We start from the raw sequence: 15,848 nt of genomic DNA, 5'->3' as shown, positions 1-15,848 counted from the left end.
TCCTGGTTGCATTTCCAATATCATATTTGGTGGAATGTGGTTTTAGTGTGGTCTGCCTACTTCTCTCCAAGCAAAGAAATCGACTCCAGATGACTAAACATGGTGATTTAAGACTCATGTGAAGTGACTTTAAACCAGACCTTGGGAAACAGGTATCCCTTCATCAAGCCCATCCATCACATTAAGAATTTACAGAATAGTGAGGTCCTCTACCCTAGTTACTAAATGTGATATCTAATATTCTTGCTAAATGACTATCAGACTTTGAAAAGACGATATCACTGGATCAAGTTCATCAATTATGTTTAATTAAATAAACTAAAACAATGTAATTGGATTTTGAATAAATATTCAATTAATTGTTACTGTTTTGAATGTTATTGTTATTATCTTCCTTAGTGGGTCGTTGAAAACCGCTATTCTGAATAATGATGTTTTATAGGGTAGGGTAGGGGGCCCTGGGCATGAGTTTGTGGGACCAAGGGGGCGGTGACCTGAAAAAGTTTGGGAACCCCCACTGCCCTATACTGTCCCGAGTTCTGCAGTGTAGAAGTCAGCAACTTCAGCTCTGCTCTCTTTGGCTTAATTCTGTTTCCAGGATTGAGGTTCTCTTCCTAATGAGTAAGCCAATTATTGGCAAGGCCTGGAAGGAAGAGAATGTATGACATTTAGGGCATAGAAGGGCTTGTAGGGCAAGGAGCCAAGCCGGGTGCTGAGGCACCACCCCTGGTTACTGGAAACCCAAACAGGCGTGTTCCTTGGCATGACGTTTTATGAGCCATGTCCCCACCCACACATTTTGGAGCTTTCTTCCTGCCTTTCATCAGCTAATCACACACACACACAGACACACACACACCCCTCACCTCAGAAACGGGTTGGGTGCTGCTTTCCCTCCGCAGCAACCCTGATTGTGTGTCTTGTGAGAGACGTGTTGCGGCTGTCGGATCCTCCTGAACTGCTTTGCAGTGCGGAGCTTTAGCAGTGGTGCGCCTGGACCTGGCGTGCCAGCCCCTTGACCGCCTCTCGTTTGGCCGTGGTCTAATATCGTCAAATAGTCCACGAACCTCTGCTCTTGCTGCTGCTGCTGCTTGGAGAATTAGCCTGTTGCCCACTTAGAAAATCTGCCATTAAAAAGGGGCCCTTTGCTTTTTAAGATCTGCTTTTATTTTGCTTTATTTCTGCTTTTTTAAAAAAAACTCCAAAATGAAATAACCTGATGGCCCTGACGTTCCACCACTGTGACTGCCAAATAAAGTTCAATGAATCTTTCACATTTTATAGAAACCTTGCCAAACGTGGTTAAAAGTTATAATAATTCCTGCCAGGTTTTAAAAGTTACCTTCGTTGATTCGCAATAACTATTAATTAATTTGATATTCTAATTAACGTATCAAACTTGTTGCTGATCATCTCCTCTTTCCCTCCCACCCCCATTGTTCTAATAAAATTAGTGCTTTAAATGTTTGACTGAATCTTTTTTGACCACTTAAATGCCCAGTCCTGGATTCACCCCCAATTCAGCCAGGCTTCTGCTGCAGCAAAGCCTGCACCTAACTTTTCACCCAGGCTCTCTTGTGTCTGATTTTGCAGGTCGCGGTCCTTCTCATCTTCTCCATCTCCTTCCCCGACACCATCTCCACACAAACCACCTCCCAAAGCTAAAGGCGAGCCCGCGGTACCAGCTGGAAAGGGGTAAGGCGCTACGTCTGCTCTGGGCAAGGCACTCTGCAATGAAGCTCTCTAGACCTTGTAGTTTAAGGCTTGTGCTGCTACGTTTTACCCACTGTCCAAGAGGTAAGTGCAGCGTATATATCTCATTTATCTGCAAGCTAAACTCTGACCAGTAGTGGAGGTAGGAGAAAAACCTTCTGAGGGGCTAACCGTATCTGTCTTTCTGTCGCGCAAACAGCCGTTCAAAGTTAAGGAGTTGGGGGCTTTGTTTGGGTCGTTCGTGGACTGTCATAATTTGAGAGCACTCTTCAAATACTTAAAAGGTTGTCACACAGAGGAGGGCCAGGATCTCTTCTCGATCCTCTCAGAGTGCAGGACACGGAATAACGGGCTCAAGTTACAGGAAGCCAGATTCCGGCTGGACATCAGGAAAAACTTCCTGACTGTTAGAGCAGTACGACAATGGAATCAGTTGCCTGGTGAGGTTGTGGGCTCTCCCACCCTAGAGGCCTTCAAGAGGCAGCTGGACAAGCATCTGTCAGGGATGCTTTAAGGTGGATTCCTGCACTGAGCAGGGGGTTGGACTCGATGGCCTTATAGGCCCCTTCCAACTCTACTATTCTATGATTCTATATACTTTAATTTCCAGTGATTTTAAGCTCTGCAGACATTTGTCATTCAGAAGATTGCATTACATTATTACAACAGTGCATATCCCGCCTGTTTCTAAGGTGCTCAGGGTCTTCTCCCTGCTTCCTTTTTTTTATCCTGACAACAACCCTGTGAGGTAGATAGGCAGGCATGAGTGTCTGGCCCATAGTGAGTTTCATGGCCGAGCTGAGCTTTGAAACCAGACCTCCTTACTCAGAGTCCAGCATTCTTCACCCCTGCAGCCGACCGGCTCACCAGTAACTGGGAGAAAATGTCTTTGTCGTCCTTGTAACTTTCTGAATGCCTTTGGGGCCTGAGACCCCTCTGAGGATGTTGTGCATGAAAGATGCTCTCTGGCACCATTGGGACATTTCCTCTGTGGTTCTGCAGTATAAAAGGGCAGGGCTCCAGCCCGGGAAGGTACTTTCCACCAGATCAGGTTTGTGAAGTGTGGTCCTGTGGTATTGTGTCACCCAGGCATGAAATAAAGCAAACACCAACAGTTGTATATACTTAAATATTGATCTTTAAAAGGACGTCATTTCCCTTCCCTACAAATGCACACTCTGTATCGTCGTGACACATGCCTGGCACAGGTAAAGAGGTCGCTCACTGAAGGGCGCCTTCCCACCTGCAGCAATGTTGGTTGTTGCCTTTTGAGAGATCTTTAACAGATCTCTGAATAAGCAGTCATAACACGCATTGAATGCATGATATCGTTGTAGAGTGTGTGCCCATTTCAGTTACAGGCAAATAGGCTTAGGGTGCAATCCTATGCAGGCTTATAGACATGCACAGGATTGCGCCTTTAGTGTACAGTAGGGCAGCGCTAGCTGGGGGATGCTGGGAGTTGTAGTCCAACGCATCTGGAGGGCCCCAGGTTGTGGAAGACTGAGAATTAGAGGGTATGGCAAAGGTGGATTTTGCAAGAAGTGTGAGTGTCATCTTGTAGGCAGCTCCGGTTTTCAGGGGCAGGAGGATAGAAAGGGAAAGGCCTGGAGCTGGCTGAGGGTGGCAAACTGAAGGAGCAGAGGTCACCCCATTTGTCTCTGGAGACAAGCTTGAACACTAATCAGCCGCATTGGTGGAAACTCAAAGAAATGAGGAACTGAACTCTGCATCGTGCCATCCTCTTCCTCCAAAGCAGAGTGAGCACTGCAAAATAAAGATAGGCAGAGTCACCTAACTGTCTCTGCAAATCCATCCCCGCTGTTTTTCTACCCTTATCCCAGTGAGTCAAAAAAACACCCGTCTCTCCCAACGTTACCCCTGCGAGGCAGGTTAGTCTGGGGGTGGGGGGAGGGAGAGGGAGAACGGCTTCCCAGAACCACCAAGGAAGCTTCATGGTTGAGGTATACTCCCCACTATGCCCTGTTTAGAACCATCTCAGGTTAGAAGACTGGCTAAGGCTGCCCCCACTCACCCCTTTGGGCCTGAGACCCTGGAAGATGCTGCCAGTCCGAGTTGTCAGTCCTGGGCTAGATGAGACAACTTTGCACATTTGTCACGGGCTTCCTCCATCCAATCCCAATGCTCCGTTCCCCCCACAAAGGCTCGCTGGGAGGTTGCTGCCTGAACTGCTTGCTGACTCACTTTTCCCCAGTGAGCCCGGCAGCCACAAGTTGAGGCCAGGGCTTCCCGGGTCCAAACCCCATTAAACGTCCAGTGCTCTCTTAGCCAGCCACCCACCGGCTTCTTCCTTCCCATTTTACTTCTGCAGCGATAAGACTGTGAAGAAACCACCTGCCCCTCCGGCACCGGCACCGGTCACGAAAGCCGCTCCAGCTGCACCAGAGCCACCCAAGCCGGGTGACAACAGAGAGCCAAGACGGAAGGAGCGGCAGACCAGAATGCCACCCCGGAGGTAGGGGCCGAGGAGCTTCCCAGAGCAAGGGCTGAGCAGGCGAGGAGCCGCAGGTCTGTTTAGAGGCCGAGGTTGCTTTGCCAGCCGCCTCAGGAGGCACGATGGCACACGGTGCTGCTTCATGCCGAGGGGGGATTCTTCCTCCTCAGAGGGCCCCCCACCCCCGGCTTAGAGTTTAAACGCCCTTTAAATCTGCCTCGAAACAGATCCCTGCTCATGATCCGTGTTGGTTTTCTTTGGAGACCTCGGTTCTAAAAAATATTGGGGAATTGTTGCACTAAAATGAGGCACTCGCATGCATAAAATCATTTCTGCTGTTCAAAGGATCTATTCCCATGCAGCCAAGAGGAACACCCCTACTACCCCCATGTGCCCCCATGGAGTTCTCTTATTGCTGTTGTCATGGCTGCTATTCCCACACCAAAAGAGGCATTCTGCTCTTTCGGTTGCAAATCCTCTGGAAACTTGCGGGGAGGAAACTTGCAGGGAGTGGGGGTGGGGATCCCTCCTCCCTAGGGGACCCTCCTCCGCCTGCCTTAGCGCTCACAGGGGGGGCTGTTGGGGAAGGAACATTATGCTCAGGACACATCACTCCAAAGGAGGCCCTGGGTCTGAGCATAACTGTCGCTGCTGTCGGGAATGTTCCCTGCTGGCAGAGGCCAATGTGTGCATGGTGCTCCTTGCTAGAGTCGGGGTTTTGAGGGGGATTTGCAGAATAGATGCCCCCACAACCAACACTTGAGGGTTTTCCAGTTAACAGCTGTGTCAGCCTTCCCTGACCCAGTGCCTTTCCAGATGTGTTGGACTGTGATTCCCAGAATCCCCCAGCCAGCTCATCTGAAGGGCACCAGGTCGCGGAAGTCTGATGGAGATTCATTTCCCCACCACCGCCGGTAGGAACCCACTCTGGTCCTCTCCCCGCCTGCCATGTCTTCGTGAAGCACGCCCACACCCCGGGGAGCCACTTTACTGATTTCGTGGAATGGCATATTAATGCAATGCTGCTTGTTAGAATGGGAGGAATGTCTGAATTAGCACCTATGATGAGTAGGAGCCCATGAGCCTCCTGCATTCCTGGGGCGGTAAGTCCTCCAAATGTCCGTACATCTGGAGAGCGTTAACATTTCCCTGGAACGATGCACGGAGCACCTTCCAAAAGGGGCTTCTGAACATGGGTCTTCGTTGCAGGAGGACCATCAGTTGCAGCGTGAGTGGCAGCAGCTACAGCGGGTCCAGCTCCCGTTCGAGATCCATGTCCCGATCGCTCTCCCGGTCGCATTCTCGATCCACCTCTGCCTCCATTTCCCCATCGCCGTCTGGGTCCAGAAAATCCAGGTGCGAGATTTCCTTCTGCCTCTTCGGGTTTGGAAGGCTAGAAAGCAAGCTGCTTCTCCTGACCGGGACCGTTCTCTTCGACACAGGATTTGCTTGCTGGCAGCATCCTGCAGAACCTAGTAACCCTTTCAGTAAGCAGGGAGAGGTTTAAAGTTCAGGTTTTATCTTGAAAGACCTCAGGATTGCCAAGATGGGTCAGAGCAGTGGTCCATCTGGGTCCGCATCCTGTCCCTTGACAAGCTCCAGCCAGAATCTTGAGGAGACGGTCTCACTCCGGAGGGTACCAGGCTGGGGGAAGCCTGATACAAGCAAAAAAGATTACTGGTGCCCACTGAGGTGTTTCTCTCGACCGGTCCTGTTGGATTGAACACTCTCTGTCCTCCTCTCTTTCTCACCCCCCACCCCCACCCCTCCCATCAGGTCCCTGAGTGTAAGTAGCGTCTCGTCTGTCTCTAGTGCCTCCTCCAGTAGTAGCTCAGTGCACAGCGCTGACTCGGAAGACATGTACGCTGATCTGGCCAGCCCGGTTTCTTCGGCCAGCTCCCGGTCACCGACTCCAGCTCAGCAGAAGAAGGAGAGAGGTAGGGCTACCCTGCACTCACCTCTTGACCGTCGCTGGCTTGGCTTGCTTCGAGTGTCTTTACGCAGCTCTGCTACGTGCGCCCAATCTCTGTTGCCTTCCGGGGCACGCTCTGGCTGGGTTCACACGTCACGATACCCCACGGTGGGTGGAACGCTGCTCTGGGTAGGTGGTGATGCAAACAACCAACAGTTGCTCCCGTCAGATGGCTAGGCAAACAAGCTACACAGAGTAGTTTATTTCACACACATCCCTCGCCCCTCCTCCTCCTGCCCAGCCAGCCAGGTATCCCAGCTTCCTTTGTGGTGGAAATAGAGATTGCTTGAGAGGAGCAGAGCAACATCAGCGTTTTTGGCTGCTCTTGCCAAGCAGCTCTGTAGCAGGGCGACCTCCGTAAGCCGCGCTGTTGCGACAGAGAACACATTAACCCACCTTAGATAAAGTAACCCTGACTGCAGACTGTGTTTCTCAACATGGCTTATTTCAGGGGAAGAACACACTGGGAGTGGTAGGAGACGTATCCCACAGACACACTATCCTATTATGGGTTGTTCCCGGGGGCGGGGGGACGTTACACCCCACAAGTCAGTTCCCAAATGTATGTCTGCAGTTTGTAAGTCTGTGGTGAGTTTAGACTGTTGGCCTGAGTGGGCGGAGTTAGAATGTCTTGGGATGGGGAAGAGTGATATATAAGGGAAGGACTGAGGGGATTGTGGGGGACTTGTTAAGTACTCTTAGGCCACAGCTAGACCAAAGGTTTATCCTGGGATCATCCAGGGTTCACCCCTGCCTGAGCACTGGATCCCCTGTGTGTCACCTAGATCAGCCTTCCTCAACCTGGGGCGCTCCAGATGTGTTGGACTGCACCTCCCAGAATGCCCCAGCCAGCCGAGCTGGCTGGGGCATTCTGGGAGTTGTAGTCCAACACATCTGGAGCGCCCCAGGTTGAGGAAGGCTGACCTAGATGAACAGGTTTGACCCCTGGACGATCCAGGGATAAACCTTAGGTCTAGCTGAGGCCTAAGTGCCACACAGGGCATCCAGTGCTCAGGCAGGGGCGAACCTGGGATGATCCTGGGATAAACCTTAGGTCTAGCTATGGCCTTAGAGTCTGTAGTGCTCTCTGTGTTTAGAGTACTTAAGTTCTGGGAAATTGGAAGTTCAGGGTAGAGAGTGGTGTCCTTGGAGTGTGGTGTGCACATAGTTGATGTATATTAAACAATACTGATAATAAAGAAAGGTCAAGAGTGATTGTGTGAGAAAAAGGAAAGCGTGTATGTGAATGAGTGAAAGGATTGGATGAAAGGTTTCAAAAAGGGTTTTAAATGTTTTATTTGAAACAAAGCTTGTGAACTTTTGAAAATAAATTTTAATTATTTTGTTTTTAACTACCACAAAAATCCCACGTGTCTGTTTGGCATTTATCATCTGAGGATTACACATTTAGCACCCACTCTGACAAGAATTCACCTCAGCACATATAACTCACAGTGTTTTATTTTATAGATTGACATCCTTCTCCATTGAACCCCTTTCTCCACATAGTTTGGAGGAAGGTGGTTTTTATCCCTTGGCCTCAGGCGTATCAGGCGGTGGTGCTTGGCTTGAGCAGGGAGTAGCCGCGGCCAGGCTTGGTGCTCAGAGCCTGTGTCGTGGGAGGTGGGACGGAACAAGTCAGAACACTAAAAGACCTATCAAAGGTGCTTCTGCATCTTGGCTAGTTCCTATAGAGATCTGACAGGTTCTGACTGAAACTCCGAGGGGATTCACCACCCCGCTAACATCAGAGCCACCAGCTTCAACTGCTTTAATTGTTTTGAAAAGCAACTCTCTCTTTATTTATGTATTTAATTGATCCGTGCCCCACCTCTGTTTGAGGCAACTAAAATGGGGGGGGGGGGGTACTGAAAGTAAGCATAAGAATAAAGAATAACAGCCACACTCAAAAATGCAGGTTAAGTTCAAAAATGAAACACAAGCCGTTTAGGGCTTTGAATGTTAATAGCAGCACTTTGAATCGGGCCGGACCTGGACAGGCAGCCAATGAAGCTGGAAAAGGACTGGCGTGATGTGGTCAAAGCAAAGCAAAGGAAGCTGTGTTAGTCCATAAGAAAAGGAAAAATCCAAACTCCACAGTCAGGCAATACCTTCAGTACGGCCAAACAAAAAATGTCACAAAATAGCGAGCAAGACTTTTGAGTTCTCCAAAATGGTTCATCAGGCTAGATATTAAGCCAAGAGTGGGGGGAGCTGGCGTGACGTTGAAGCCGTACAGCAGTGGGGGGGAGACACGTCACCTTCCAGATGTTGTTGGACTGCAACTCCCATTAGCCCTGGTCAGCATAGCCGACGTTGAGGGATGATGGGAGTTACAGTCCATCAACATCTGGAGGACCACACGTTCCCCACCGGTGCCATAAAGTCTGCCTTGGTCTCAGCCTTAAGATGGCGCGTAGGGAGGAGAGGACTTCGGCCCTCCGAGGTGCAGCCTTTTGGGACGCTGGGAGCAGGTCGGCAGCCCCCGGAGGGGTCCCTCTGAGTCTTTTCTTCACGGTGCCACGTTCGTCTTTTCAGCCGGGAAGCCGAAAAAAGAAGGCGGCAGCATCAAGGAGGAGAAGCGGAAACGGGACGCGCCCGCGCAGCCCGCCAAGATCTCCAAGCCGGTGCAAGGGAGTAAATCCCAGCAGCAGCAGCAGCCGCCCCCACCTCAACAACCCCCCCAGCCACAACCACCGGGCTTCAGTGCCCATAAAGAAATCAAACTAACGCTGTTAAACAAGGTGAGCTTTCGGGGAGCGGGAGACGGCCGAAGGGGGTCCCTCCATAAAACATTCATTTATATTTTATTTACTTATTTAATTACATTTATATACCGCCCCACAGCCGAAGCTCTCTGGGCGGTTCGCTAAAGTTAAAACAGTAAACATTAAAAAGTATACAAAATTTAAAAACCGTCAGAAACATAAAAACAACAGTATAAAAACAAGAGTATCTATTTAAAGAACAGCAGTTCTAGGGTTTAACCTTTCCCTCCTCCTCGCATGTGATCGGGGGTGGGGGGTGGGGGGCGGCTCCCCGCTTTCCGGTGAGACATCAGGAGTTGTCGCAACCGAGGATGGCGTGTTGAGCGATAGATCCGTGCGCCCAATAAGATCCCTCGTGGGATGTTTTGAGTCTGCCCGGTCGCCTTCCGGAGGTTTCAGGAAGAATGATCCTCCCGCAAGGGCAGGGCGCCTTTGGTGAGAGGTGGATGGATCTGACCTAGCAAGGGCACAATTTTGTCATTGTGTAGAGCAGGGACGTGCAATCCCCCAACCTGGGGGCCAGATCTGGCCTACCTAGGGTCCCACCCCAGCCCTCCAAGGTACCCCAGACGCCGTGCCCCCTTCTCCTGTAACCAACCCAAACGCCAAGCGTTGGGTGGATTCCCTGCTTTCGTGTGCTTCTCTCTCACACACACAATTCTAAAAAGCTGACCTGCCTCTCCAGGTTTTGTTACTGTCAGGAAGCGCTGTAAGCTAAAATCCACCGAGAACGCTGTCCCCGCCCCCTTTTGCATTCGGCCCCACCCACTGCTGGAATGCGGCCCCCCTGGACCGTAAAGAGCTTCTGCCAGATAGAGTAGGTAATACTGGGCTCAAGGGGCTGGTGCTGGAAGGCAGCCTCAAGGAGAGGTGATCTTTCTATATCCATAGGGGCAGCTGTCTGTCGAGAGAGAGCAAAGGAGGACTCCCAGCCCGTAGACACAGACCTGCCTATTCCCTTCTTAGGAGCAAAATACCTGTAATTATAATAGGGGATGTGTGATGGGGACGGTGGGAAGTTGCTCTAATAATGCCTAGGCCAGCCTTCCACAACCTGACACCCTCCAGATGCGTTGGGACTACAGCTCCCAGCGTGCCCCAGCCAGCCGTCTGGGGCATGCTGGGAGCTGCAGTCCTAACGCATCTGGAGGGTGTCAGGTTGTGGAAGGCTCCCAGCATGCCCCAGCTCCCAGCATGCCCCAGCCAGCCGTCTGGGGCATGCTGAGAGCTGCAGTCCCAACGCATCTGGAGGGTGTCAGGTTGTGGAAGGCTCCCAGCATGCCCCAGCTCCCAGCATGCCCCAACCAGCCAACTGGGGCATGCTGGGAGCTGCAGTCCCAACGTATCTGGTCGTTTCTGTGCACAAGGCATGCACGGCACCTTCCCCACTTGGGGGGGGGGGGCTGCAGTCACAGTTCCGCCCCAGCGCACCAGTCTACCCCAGTGCACAGCCCTTCTCGGGGCTCCCTCTCTCTCTCTCTCTCTCTCAGTCACACTGCTCCTGCACATGACGCTAGGAAGCAGCGTCCATGTTTTATAAGAGAGCAGAGCGCATGCCTAGATCAGTGTGAGAATGCTGCAGATGCGAAACGTGAGAATCAGAGCAAAGGCTTCTTCCTTGCTTGCTTCCTTTCCCTCTCAAGTGTTTGTGCCAGTTGAGCGTCCCTTTCACCTCTAAGAAGGAAGTCTGCCTTCCCTCCAGTCCAGGTGGACTTTCTCTGGCCGAAAGGACCGTTTTAAAATAGAAGAGATTAGGCCAACGTAACCTGGGACTTCAGCTCGATGGGCTAATCGCCCAAGGCAGGCACTCATCTGACCTGTCGCGTGCTAGTAAGGCCTTCCTCCTCGGGACCTTTCTGGACCTGCCTGCAGCCGTGGTCTCTGACCTTCTCCTGCAAGCGTGACAGAGCCTGCGGCTAGAAGCGGCAGCGAGGTTTCAAAAACAAAAATAAAACAGGCAGGCAGGTGGTGCGAATGCCCTGTTGCAAGGCTCTGCTTCCCCTGTGCGTGAGCCGGGCTTCCCATTGATCGCCTCTGCTCTATTTTTAGGCCGCCGACAAAGGAGGCAGCAGGAAGAGGTACGAGCCCTCCGACAAAGACCGGCCAGCTTCTCCTCCGGCGAAGCGGATCAACCTGTCTCCAGACAGAGGTGAGGAAGTGGGGCTCTGAGCAGCTCCTCTGGTGCAATAGAGGCCTCTGAAGTTGCACACGTTTAAACTGCCCTCCCTGCCTCCTGAACCTTCCAAATTGCAGCGGCGCCCGGCTGGACAGACACAGCTGACTGTGTCAGAGGCCTGCATGTAAGCCTTGTCGTTAATAGCTGCTCCTCTGTGCATGCACAAGCGTGCTCAACTCACTGCCATGAAATCTGGTATGGAGCTTCACATCCTGAGTGCCGCTTTACAGTAAAAAATTAGAATCATAGAATAGTCGAGTTGGAAGGGGCCTACAAGGCCATCGAGTCCAACCCCCTGCTCAATCAATGCAGGAATCCACCCTAACAGATGCTTGTCCAGCTGCCTCTTGAAGGCCTCTAGTGTGGGAGAGCCCACAACCTCCCTAGGTCACTGGTTCCATTGTTGTACTGCTCTAACAGGAAGTGTTTCCTGATGTCCAGCCAGAATCTGGCTTCCTTTAACTTGAGCCCGTTATTCCGTGTCCCACGGAGGATCGAGAAGAGTTCCTGGACCTGCTCTATGTGGCAACCGTTCAAGTATTTGAAGAGTGCTTCAAATTAAAAGCTGCTAGTCCGTTTGACTACCCAGACCATCTTGAACATGTATGAGCTCGCACCATGGCTAGCAAACATGGCAGTGTTTAGGCACACTTTGCCTTGGGGCTCAGAATTCATCTTCCCTTTTAGTGCAGCGTATGTATTTATTTATTGTGTTTCATATCGTCTTTCTAAGACCCACCAAGGAGGTTTACACAGTCCAAGACGTAAATAATCAGATAAAAACATAATAAACCAGTAAAATCAGATAGATAGATAGATAGATAGATAGATAGATAGATAGATAGATAGATAGATCCCCTGCCATCTCAGTTGCAACATGCCCCAGTGCATCCCTGTCCTTGTGCCAACTTTAATTACATGTTCGGTCGTTAAGCCCTGAGTCTTGCATGGCGAAAGCCCGGCGCCGGCATCCCAGGCTTTCCCCTGGCTCTGTCGCAAGCCCATCAGGACTGACACACCGGAGTTCAATGCCTGCTGGTTGACAGGCTCACCAAAGCTGACTAGGCTGTTCCTGGACGTTAACCCGGATTCTTTTGGCGTTTGCTGTTGCTCTCGCAGCCGAAGCCACGCTCCACAGTACTCTGGAGTTGCTTCACCGCCTGCCGCTGGCTTTCCTTCGCACATCGATAACTGTGCCACATTCCTCACGCTGATCTCTCCGCCTGAAAAACGCATTGTGCAAATCGGAGTTGGTGCCGTGAAGCGAGCGGCAAGTTGGAAAATCCCCAGCGCACGCCTCGCCCCTGCTGTGAACTCCTGTGCTGAGCCGCTGTTTGCTCTCTTTCGGTTCCGGCCCTCCACCAGCAGTGTGGGGATAATAACGCTGACCTACCTTACAGGGTTGTTGCAGGGGTTACTACAAATATATAGGAGGTGTTTCAGACGTTTAAAGTGCTCTCTTAATAATAGTTGCTGTTATAATCATGACGTCTTTGCATTAGTGTGAAATCGGCCCTCTTCCTCCATCCGTGCTGTATATCTTTGGAGAACAGAACATCTCTTGGCCTTCCAGTGAAATTTCTACTACTTGCTTGGATATTTAAAATTCCAGGCTACAATCTGTGCGAGACGCATCCTATTGTTTAGTCTCTTGCAGCCTTCCCCAACCTGAGACCTTACAGATGCGTCGGACTCCCAGCCAGCGGAAGGAGCCTGTTCTTCCCATTGCTTCTACCGCTCTGCTCCACCGAGTCCTCCTGAAGCAGCTCCTGTTACAATAAATGAAGAGCCGTCATAGCACCCGCTGACTTTTTCTTTCCTTTCCTTTCCTTTCCCCTTCCACTCTCTCCCAGGTCCTCGTGACAGGAAACCTGCAGCAAGGCTGTCCTCGCCCAAACAGGAGCGTCAGCGGGGGCCCAACCCGAAGCCCTCCCCGGCGCAAGCAGACAAGTGAGTTCCACTCTGCGACCGCGGCTGGCTGCTCGGCTTGGCCCGGCCCGGCCCCGACCCGCGCTTGCTGCAGGCGCTTTGAAGGCCGCCTCGCTTGATTTCCGTCAGCGAGAGGCAAGGCGCCGCATGCCCGGGCGAGATCTGACTGGGCACGGGCTCCTGCCGTGTCGGCTTCCCTCCTTTTGGGGAGGGCCGGGTCCCTTCACCCTTCCTTGCCAGTCGTGCTCAGGGGCCCGGGGGCAGAAGAGTGGGAAGTCCTGCCCTTCTGGTGCCCCCTTAGGGGCAAATGTTGGTCTGTGATGTGTTGGTGTGGCTGGAACTCCTGTCAAAACTCTGGCTAGCCTGTAGAACTTCTTTCAGCCCCAGGGCCAAATCGGATGAGGCCAAAGGCAAAAGATAAATACCAGCCTATTTTAGTTTAAAGCTCTTTACTGGTTGTAATGAACCCTCAGAAGAGTCACGTTCACCTTTTAGAATGGGGTGGGGGGGAGAAAAACTTCTAGTTGGCTTTGAGTCAGGCCCTGATCCCTTGCCCTGTGACTCACAAAGGTTGCGGGATCTCCCATGGATATACGTTGCACTGTGCCAGGGCTGGTTTGAAGGCCCGGAGCAACCCTGGAGGTGATGGGGCAAGCGAGAGAACCACTTCATGACTTAGCGTGTCATGTGAACCATTCCTAATCACGGTGGCTACATAACCACGGGTTAAACACGCCCACTAACTATTTCCTGCAAAAGGGTTAGCAGCCTAGCCATGGCTTAGTGTGTTCTCTGAACAGGCCCACTCTTTCTGAACCCATCCCTGCAAACAAACCAGGGCTTGTTAACCAGTTGTAAACCACAAATGGGTTTGTTGTTGGCTTGTGAAGCCTGGCTTGTTGTGACATCTGAACTGAGAATTGTGGCTTATTAATGTAGGGTGACCCTATGAAAAGGAGGACAGGGCTCCTGTATCTTTAACAGTTGTATAGAAAAGGGAATTTAAGCTGGTGTCATTTGTATATATGGGGAACCTGGTGAAATTCCCTCTTCATCCCAACAGTTAAAGCTGCAGGAGCTATACTAGAGTGACCAGATTTAAAAGAGGGCAGGGCACCTGCAGCTTTAACTGGTGTGATGAAGAGGAAATTTCACCAGGTTCTCCATATATACAAATGACGCCTGCTGAAATTCCCTTTTCAATACAACTGTTAAAGATACAGGAGCCCGGTCCTCCTTTTCATAGGGTCACCCTAGTTTATGGCGTGTTTGCATTGCTGTCTGCCCTGAAACAGAGGTGCCCAGTGGGAGCAGCCTGAAAATGGAATTGCTCCGGCAAGAACGGACAGGAGAGAAACAAACCAGGAATAAGGAAAACAAGCCACTTTTCATATCGAAAGCAATAAACAGCCCGGCTTCCCCTCCTGACTGTTTCTCACCAGGACACGCTTTTCTTTTCTTTTCTTTTCCTTCCATTCTGCTGCAGGAAGCGTCCATTATCGCCCCAGTCCAAGAGTTCCAGCAAAGTTACAAGCATCCCAGGCAAAGCGGCTGAACCGCCGCCCCCAGCCGCTACCACAAAATCGGGCAAGTCCAACACGTTGTCGCGGCGGGAGGAGCTGCTGAAGCAGCTGAAGGCCGTCGAAGACGCCATCGCCCGCAAACGGGCCAAGATCCCGGGCAAAGTATAGTCCGCCCTCGGTCCCGGCCTGGCTGAGAGACTGCTCCTGCGTTTTTATAAATAGTCTACAAGCAGCCACTGGGGATTTTGCAGTTTCTGTTTTATTTTGGCTGTGATCCTTTTTAAACAATAAATTGAAAAGAGAAGAGAAATTCTGCCAGCTGAAAACCCACCCGCCTGGGTCCGGGACGGCTCCCTCCGGTTTCCTGTCCGCCCCACGTGTTGCCGGCACCGTGGCGGGGTCAGCCGCCTTGATGTTTTTCCATGTCTCTTGTACGCAGCGGACTCTTCACTGCAGCCCTGTCAGATGCCTTCACCTCTGCTCTGCCCACCTCTCTGCTAGCTATGAGTTGTACTTCCTTAATTAGCCCTGCTGTGTGTTGAGTGTCTTCAGCAGTGCAGTTCTACATACTGTGTACAGAGAGAGCCAAAAACCGCTGTCACTGGCCGGAAACGTTCCCGTCTGTCGTCTCTCCTCCGCCCACCTCGTCCCCGTCCCCCCCCCCCCGCCAAGAACTAAACCAGTTGCGTAGATATATCCCTGATGGAAGTCTGATCCAAAAGTCCCACGTGTCTTTTTATTTTAAGCAAAAGATTGTTTTAGTTGACTTAACAGAGAAAAGGCAAAGGTTTCGTCAGGATGTGTGTCTAATAAGGAGGCTCATTTTTTTTTGAGGGGTTATGCTGAAAATAAAAGTATTTTGATAAACAGCTCCTCCTCTTCGACCTGTTCTGTTTCTGTCCCAAAACCTGTCACGGAATGTTTGGCTGGGGATGCTAGGACCTGTTGTCCTAGAGGGCATCACGTTAGGGAAAGCTAGTCTAGAAATGTGTGTATTTGTACTCCTCCTTCAAAATAACGTCCACTCTACAGTGAGAAAAAGGGTAGAAAACTCTGGGTAGAAAACTCAAAACCTATCTGTTTCTCTCTAGCTGAAAGCTGAGCCTTTCAAGATGCTGTAGAGGCTACCAGATTTTGCACTGAAGACTAATTCAGACATTGAATACTGCGGAATTCTAGCTGGTGTCCTCAACCAGCAAGAAAGAATGTACACAGATTCCAATGTGTGCTTAAAAGACTTACTGCAAATCAAACACGTAATTTTTCTTCTAAAAACCTGGATCTTAGCTCTTCTCAAGCGTCCTTCTTTCCC

General features: G+C 51.0%; 1 protein-coding gene across 6 annotated transcripts in view; it reads left to right on the top strand.

Annotated features, from left to right (window-relative positions):
* The window catches only part of ZC3H18 (zinc finger CCCH-type containing 18), a 56,863-nt gene extending 41,456 nt beyond the window's left edge, over nucleotides 1–15,407 (top strand). For 5 of the 6 annotated variants that reach the window (XM_063140910.1, XM_063140913.1, XM_063140916.1 and 2 more), the window contains 8 exons: nucleotides 1,594–1,695; nucleotides 4,046–4,189; nucleotides 5,378–5,524; nucleotides 5,945–6,105; nucleotides 8,679–8,884; nucleotides 10,958–11,057; nucleotides 12,938–13,034; nucleotides 14,500–15,407. In XM_063140910.1, the coding sequence (XP_062996980.1) occupies nucleotides 1,594–1,695; nucleotides 4,046–4,189; nucleotides 5,378–5,524; nucleotides 5,945–6,105; nucleotides 8,679–8,884; nucleotides 10,958–11,057; nucleotides 12,938–13,034; nucleotides 14,500–14,704 (1,162 nt within the window). In that variant the 3' untranslated portion in view covers nucleotides 14,705–15,407. The remainder of the gene's footprint in view (nucleotides 1–1,593; nucleotides 1,696–4,045; nucleotides 4,190–5,377; nucleotides 5,525–5,944; nucleotides 6,106–8,678; nucleotides 8,885–10,957; nucleotides 11,058–12,937; nucleotides 13,035–14,499) is intronic. The other variant, XM_063140914.1, reaches the window with a different exon arrangement.
* Nucleotides 15,408–15,848: the final 441 nt, after the last annotated feature.

This window comes from Elgaria multicarinata, chromosome 14 (genome assembly GCF_023053635.1).
Source record: "Elgaria multicarinata webbii isolate HBS135686 ecotype San Diego chromosome 14, rElgMul1.1.pri, whole genome shotgun sequence".
Taxonomy (NCBI): Eukaryota; Metazoa; Chordata; class Lepidosauria; order Squamata; family Anguidae; genus Elgaria; species Elgaria multicarinata.
Note: the sequence above shows the minus strand (reverse complement) of the source record. Positions and strands in the feature narration are given on the sequence as shown.